This window comes from Aedes albopictus, chromosome 3, assembly GCF_035046485.1.
Source record: "Aedes albopictus strain Foshan chromosome 3, AalbF5, whole genome shotgun sequence".
Lineage (NCBI taxonomy): Eukaryota > Metazoa > Arthropoda > Insecta > Diptera > Culicidae > Aedes > Aedes albopictus.
The window spans coordinates 55,127,200-55,135,257 of NC_085138.1; the positions used below are offsets into that span (position 1 = coordinate 55,127,200).

An 8,058-nucleotide genomic window follows, 5' to 3' on the forward strand; every position below is an offset into this window, starting at 1 on the left:
GTGAAAAGGAACGCGCGAGTATCATCCGTTCTACTCGGGCTGCAACCGAACAAGCTGGGAAAGGCGAAAAACGTCATCATTGATCATTATGCGATCATCATTTAATAGGGAAGGTTTCCAATTCAATTTAAATATCAAATTTCTCATTTACATTTGAAAAGGTGCTATCGCCAGAAAGTAAACATTGAGAAAAATCAATGCAAACATTTCCCATTACATTTCCCGAGACATTTCCTATTCGTATTTCACAGTTTCAGGATTTTTGCTTTTCGTTCTAATGTTTAGATATATCTATAATTGGTGGGTTGTGTTCGTTCTTCTTGGATTAAAAAAGTTTCAAAAATTATAGATACAGCCTGAATTCGCTGGTTGGTTCACGACTGCACCCTGATTACCTGGATAAAAAAATACTATTCATTGTATGGTAAATATCATTAACATATAATAGGTTCACAATAAAACACACAATTGGTATATTGTAACTTTTTATAAAAGAAATCAAGCCAAATCAATAGTTCATACGATAAGTGAATATAAGTTTTATTAGTGACTAATTATTTCGATTTTCAATAGTTCTTCAATAATGATTTAAAGTTACTATAAGTCAAAATCGATTTAAAGAACAACGAAAAAATATTAGGTTGTATTGATGACTTTTGTGCTAATAATTTTTGCACAGTGATCATTTGCACACCTCACTAGATCTCACTAAATATCCGCACTTCCTCACGGTTACCCTGACAACATATTTTTCATGATTGTTTTCATTTTGTGTTCAAACGAGTGCGATCATGTAAGTCAGTATCCTGTGGTCATACCTCGAAATAAAAACAGTTGAATCGGCATTGAAATTTGCCACAACAGCCGCTAATGATTGCGGAGATCGAGGTGGGATTCAATGAGGGAATTAGGGACTCTGTAACCCAAACGCGGAGATTCCCGCACCTAAAACAATCTGGGGCCAAAGGTGTTGGTAAAGTAGTGATTATGATGCACAGACACATTTAATCTTATGTCATTAGAACGGAAAGCTTGTTGAAAATTTCTTTAACTGCCTACAAATAGGAAATGTCTAGATTGAGTTTAAATAAGGGCGAAAGTAACATGAGCGAGTTCTCTTCGTCGACTCTCTCTTCTTCAAATTAACGTTGAACTTTTCGTCATTGAAATCATCGTCATCATCAAACATTTGAAAGCACTTTTTTCGTCCAAAACAAAAGTTTTTGCTATGAAAATATATTCACTGTACTCCACATGAGGAATATAATGCAGTGAATATGTTTTCATGATCCTTGTTTTGATTTGCAGCGAGAAAACTGCTTTTTATTTTCCGAAAAATGATGACGGATGCTTGAGCCTTAAAGTGACAAGATGCAAGTATGTGTAGGGATTGAGAGGGATACAGAGAAAGCGAGAAACAGGGCATATAGCATTGGCAGCGTGAATGCGCTACCGGTAAACAAAGCAAACCGATCATGATGAAATGAAACGTCAGTCTTGTAAAGTATTTTGCACGAGTAGGTTGCATCATTTGCATCCTTCCTCGAAAAAGAGTTTCGGCCGGCAGAATCGGTTGATCCGGATTGCCACGGTGTCCGTCCGGACACGACAATAGGCCTTTTCATGTGACAGTTCCGTGCATGCATTTGTTTACAAAGCTTAAACAACAGATGCTAACAAGAAAGTGTCACCTTCATAGAAGAACTGTCAAACGCCCGAAAAATCAGCTGATTTAAGACGTCAAATGAAAAGGCCTATGGCACAGCCGGTAGGTAAGCTCACAACCTCGTTCCCAACAGGTGTATTGATGCAGAGAAGCAGTTTTCCCCGCGATGTGGCAGCAGATGGCTGCCGACGGAGCGAGTTTATTTTAATTCAGCGCAGGAGGAGTCGCATGCGGCTTAGATGCAGCTTGGAAAGGAGTTTATTTTTTCCCCGGATGAGTGGCGGCAGATAGGTGCCGGCGGAGCGTCTTTATTTTGACTCGGCCTGGGGCGGGTGTCGTGCGGCTTGATTCGTTTTTATGAGAAAGTTGGCGTTGGAGTTTTGTTGATCGGTGAAACAGTGCGCAGTGAAACGTCGAGGTTGCAGTGACGTTTTTGTTTTTGCAAGAGGTCGGAATTCAGATAATAATGGAACTATCACGGTCCTTTAACTGGCGTTCATTGGACAACGGTAGTATTTCTTGCAAAATTGGCTGTTGCAGGAGGTCGCGAGGACGCAGGTTGTTTTTCTGAGAAGTATACTCCAGGGCAATGTTCCCGGGACCTTACTTGTTTTGACGGATTTGGAAATTAGGGCGAATGCAGGCTACCTAAGTCCCCGTTATGTTTACTTTATTTAGGTTGCTGGTTGCTGGACGTTTGATAATGATTTGTGCAGTGGCTAGTGATTGTGCTTTTCCTAATGTCTCGTTCAAGACTTCGAACTTGTACTGTTGTAAGTGGAGTGCCGCTTTTTCGGCCAAAAGGAAACAAATATAGTATGTTTTAGCGGTATATTCTATTGAGTTCGTCAGGTGGAACCGAAGATAAGCCATAGATTGGCAGAGAAACTTATTATTTCTAGGTGCATGACATTTTCTATGGTAATAAGGATCATTTTACATTTGTAATTCCATTATCAAAAGGGTGAGCCGCAACAAATAAATAAAAATGAATTCTCCTGAGAAGGTAAGTTTTTGGCGAATTCCCCTGATAGGGTAAGCCGCATCAGAAGAGCGAATTCCCCCGAGAGGGTAAGCTAATGGCGAATTCCCCCGAGAGGGTAAGCCACATCAGAAAAGCGAATTCCCCCGAGAGGGTAAGCTTATGGCGAATTCCCCCGAGAGGGTAAGCCGAAACAAAAAAAAGCGAATTCCCCCGAGAGGGTAAGCTTATGGCGAATTCCCCCGAGAGGGTAAGCCGAAAAAAAAGCGAATTCCCCCGAGAGGGTAAGCTTATGGCGAATTCCCCCGAGAGGGTAAGCCGAAACAAAAAATAAGCCAATTCCCCCGAGAGGGTAAGCTTATGGCGAATTCCCCCGAGAGGGTAAGCCGAAACAAAAAAAAAAGCTAATTCCCCCGAGAGGGTAAGCTTATGGCGAATTCCCCCGAGAGGGTAAGCTAATGGCGAATTCCCCCGAGAGGGTAAGCCGAAACAAAAGAAAAACGAATTCCCCCGAGAGGGTAAGCTTATGCCGAATTCCCCCGAGAGGGTAAGCTAATGGCGAATTTCCCCGAGAGGGTAAGCCGAAACAAAAGAAAAGCGAATGCTCCCGAGAGGGTAAGCTTATGCCGGATTCCCCCGAGAGGGTAAGCCGAAACAAAAGAAAAGTGAATTCCCCCGAGAGGGTAAGCTTATAACGAATTCCCCCGAGAGGGTATGCTAATGGTGAATTCCCCCGAGAGAGTAAGCCGAAACAAAATAAAAGCGAATTCCCCCGAGAGGGTAAGCTTATGGCGAATTCCCCCGAGAGGGTAAGCCGGAACAAAAAAAAGCGAATTCCCCCGAGAGGGTAATACCCCGGACAGACATGTGATACGAGTATGATTCCTGTACAACGGTACTCAGTGTCAAGAAAATTCTAACAAGACTGACTTGAACTGAGAGAATTTTCAGTATGGCACTCATTTCAAGCGTAATTGTACAGTGATTCTTGTATCACATGTGTGTCATAAGTATAAGCTTATGGCGAATTCCCCCGAGAGGGTAAGCTAATGGCGAATTCCCCCGAGAGGGTAAGCCGAAACAAAAGAAAAGCGAATTCCCCCGAGAGGGTAAGCTTATGCCGAATTCCCCCGAGAGGGTAAGCCGAAACAAAAGAAAAGTGAATTCCCCCGAGAGGGTAAGCTTATAACGAATTCCCCCGAGAGGGTAAGCCAAGGGGTAGTCACTCTACACACTTCATTTGTGCCAACGTTTTTCGATGTGTGCCTTGGTGTGCCCTAGTGTGCCGAGGTGCTGAAGCGCCGAGGCCCCAAAATGTATTATGGTGACTGCTATAATAAAGCGACGCCGCACTGGCATTATTTTCGTAGCAACCATAGAATTTATAGTACTTTATTGTTTTTGTTTTTCAACGAGAATGTCAACGAAAATATTTTCTGGATATAATTCCAAGTGGGTTCTGGAATGATTCCGAGATAGGCTGTTAAGCGGTTTTGTGCTTGGTTTTGGGGAACATTTCAGTGAAATAAGGGGAAAAATCTGGAGGAAATTATATTATGTCTGATGGAGGAATGTCGTTAAATTTGATGACGGAGGTATGCTGGAAAAACATTGTAGTTTTCTGGAGGATTCTCGGAAGAATCTTAGAGAAGCTCCTATAAGCTTTAGAAGGGGCTTTTGATAAAACTTACAGAAAAGAACAAATTAGGGTATTTTGAATAAATTGTGAATGAAATTAGAAATGGGTACATATGAGTTCCCAGGGAAAAAAGAAAGAATTAAGAATGGACAGGTTCTTAGGAGTTCGCAGCAAAATTCTGATAATAATTATCGGTGTTGAAGATTCTAAGCTTGATTCTAAGCTCACCGGCAATTGTTGATAAATACTTATTGAGACATTCTTGATTGGGCTCATGGAAAAAATGTATTTATTGCTTCTTGCAAAAAAACATATCCACGTTATAACAGGTTCACATACTTTCCATTAAACATCACAGCAGCTATTTAGCACCATTCTGAAACAAAAAGTATTTGTTAAATTTGTATTTTGTTCGAGCAGTTTACAAAAGCTCTACTGAAGGTATTGTTTCGGTTTCAACATTCCGTTGAACTGACAGTGAGCAAAAAAAATCCACGATTGCTACGAACGAAAAATCGTCATTTTATAGCATCCTTGTTATGTGCCAACCGGTGCCACCTAGGGTGCCACTGGTGTGCCAAGTGTGCCCAAGGCACACTGTGTAGGGTGACTACCCCTTGGGGTAAGCTAATGGCGAATTCCCCCGAGAGGGTAAGCCGAAACAAAAAAAAAAAGCGAATTCCCCCGAGAGGGTAAGCTAAAGGTGAATTCCGCGGAGAGAATAAGCCGAATAAAAAAAAACGAATTCCCTCGTAAGGGTAAGCTAATGGTGAATTCCCCCGAGAGGGTAATTCTAAACATAAAAAGATGATTATGAATAATGATGAAGAATAATGATGGAGGATGTGTGATGATGAAGGATGATGATAAAAAAAAATGATGATAGTTAAGAATGATGACGACAGTTAAGGATGATGATGAATGATAATGATGATAAAGAATGATGATGAGTGATGACGATTAGTGATGATGATGAATGATGATGAGGGATGACGATGAATGATGATGATGAGAGACAATGATAAAGGATTATGATAAAGGATGATAATGAAGGATGATGATAAAGGATGATGGAGGATAATGATCAAAGATGATGATGAAGAATAATGATGAAGGATGATGATGACGGATTATGATGAAGGATGATGATGAAGAATGAAAGATGATGATAAAGTATGATGATATAAGTTGATTACGAAGGATGATAGTGAAGGATGATGATGAAACATGATGATGGAGGATTGGTTGAGGATGATAATGAAGGATGATGATGATGATGAAAGGCGATGTTGAAAGAGTATGATGTAGGATTATGATGAAGGTTGATGATGGAGGATGATTATGAAGGATGATAAGGTATGATGATGAAGGGTGATGAAAAAATATATGATGATGGAGGATTATAATGAGGGATGATGATGAAGGATGATGATACAAGATGATTATGAAGGATGATGGTGAACTATTATGATGAAGTATTATGATGAAGACTGATGATGAAGGGTGATGATGATAAAGGATTATGGAGGACTATGATCAAAGATGATGATGATGGAGGATGATAAAGAATGGTGACGAAGTATGATGATAAAGGTTAATAATGAAGGATGATGATGTGGAATGATGATGAAGGATGATGATATGTGATATAACATGATTATGAAGGACGTTAGTGAAGTATTATGATGAAGGATTATGATGAAGAATGATGTTGCAGGATGATGATGAAGGATGAAGATAAAGGTTTATGATGAAGGATGATGATAAAAGATGATGATATAGATTGATGATGAAGGATGATGATGAAATATGATGATGAAGAGTTGTAATGAAAGATAATGATGAAAGATGATGATGATGGACGATGATGATGATGGAAGATGATGACGAAGGACGATGATGAAGGATAATGATGGATGATGATGATAAAGGATTATATTGATGGATGATGATAAAGTGTGATGATGGAGGATTATGATAAAAGATGATGATAAATGATGATGATGAAGGATGATGATAATAATGGTGAGGGATGACGATGAATGATGATGATGAGGGACAATGATGAAGGATTATGATAAGGAATGATGATAAAGGATGATGAAGGATTATGATCAAAGATGATGATGAAGAATAATGATGAAGGATGATGATGACGGATTATGATGAAGGATGATGATAAAGTATGATGATATTGTCGCGCTTCATTCACGAAACGCGACGCGAGACAAGACACGACACGTATAGTTCTTACAATCGTCAAAATAATTAAAAAATTACCTTAATGCCGACCGGTTTCGGGCTCGATGCAGCCCATCTACGGGACAATGTCCGACTGATTGCGATGTTGTTCGTACTGATCCGGGTCCGGGGAGAGAGAGAATGTTACTGCAGCCGATTCGTGTCGATGAGATCGTATAGACTCGACATGATGGGAGGATCGTCTTCATTCATCAGCGGTTTTTGGGCATTGCTGATGAACATTGACTCCCATGTGTTTAAGTGGGAAGCTTTTCTCACACTTTTTATGAGCTTCGCACTATCCCAATCTATTTCATGGTTGATTTCCATCGTATGAGCCGCCACGCTCGATTCGTTGTTCTTATTCGACACTACGGCATTCCTGTGTTCTCTGATGCGAACTTTGACCTTCCGACGGGTTTGGCCGATGTAAACCGCCGGGCAGTCCTTGCAGGGAACCTGGTATATGCCAGACTGCTCGTCAGGTGGAACCTTGTCTTTAAGGTTACAAAGCAGGTCACGCAGAGTGTTCTCACTTTTATGAACAACGTGTAACCCTTGTCGGTGGAGTGTTGTTTTTATGGGGTTTGTTATTTTGGGGTAGAATGGCAGGCTGACTCTTTTCACCTCTCTTGTGTCCGGTTGTAGTGTAGTTATACTGTGGCGATGTGTTTTACGTTTGTGTTTACGAATTATTTTATCCACAAAAGACCGATCGTACCCATTCACCTCGGCTGCTGAATAAATTCGGCATTTTTCTTCTTCGAATTCTTCTTTGGCCATAGGTACGTTAAACAGCCGGTGTGCCATGGAGTGGAATGCGGCTTGCTTTTGAGCACCGAAGTGATTGGAGTCTGATGTGATGTATCTATCGGTGGATGTAGGCTTCCGGTAGATCCCAAATTTCAGTGTGTTGTCTTCATTTCTGCTGATCAACAGATCGAGAAAGGGGAGCCTCCCGTCTACTTCCTTCTCTACCGTAAAGTTTATTGTGCTGTGTTGGGAGTTTAGCATGCTCAAAGTTTGATCCAAATATCGCTCTTTAACTGGGGCGAAAATATCGTCAACGTAGCGCCACCAAATCCTGGGGAACAACTTCTTCTTTTGAGCTTCGTTCTCAAAATCGCTCATGAAGAGGTCCGCTAGCAAAGGGGAAAGCTTACTACCCATACTGAGCCCAAAGGTTTGTCTGTAAACTCTGCCTCTAAAGGTGAAAAAATTCTGGTTCATACACACCTGGGCTACGGAGAGATACGCTTCGATGTGATTTGGTGGAGCTCGGCTGCGTTCCAAATGACGACGCAGGCTTTGTAGAGCTTCGTTGACTGGTACGCTCGGGAACAGTGCCGTGACATCGAACGAGACCAAAATTTCTCCCCGTCCCAACTTAAACCCTTCTAATTGCTTCACCAAATCCACAGAATTTTTCACGCTTTTTCCATGTTTTACCGGATATTTCTTCATTTCATTCACCAGCCAGGCTGCCATTTTTTGTGTGGGTGTGCGGATGTTGGAAGAGATTGGCCTCAT

At 41.2% G+C, this 8,058-nt stretch overlaps 1 protein-coding gene across 1 annotated transcript; it reads right to left on the bottom strand.

Moving 5' to 3' along the window:
* Window positions 1–30: 30 nt before the first annotated feature.
* Window positions 31–8,058, bottom strand: LOC134290199 (uncharacterized). The gene is made up of 2 exons (XM_062857268.1): window positions 6,808–8,058; window positions 31–54 (listed from the first exon to the last, which is right to left on the bottom strand). The coding sequence occupies exons 1-2, from the start codon at window positions 8,056–8,058 to the stop codon at window positions 31–33; spliced, it is 1,275 nt and encodes a 424-aa protein (XP_062713252.1).

Coding starts and splice junctions, on each gene's coding strand:
- LOC134290199 (XM_062857268.1), bottom strand. CDS start 8,058: ATGAGGCCAATCTCTTCCAACATCCGCACACCCACACAAAAAATGGCA. Junction 55..6,807: donor GTGCGAAGCTCATAAAAAGT/GTGAGAAAAGCT, acceptor CGCCTTTCCCAG/CTTGTTCGGTTGCAGCCCGA.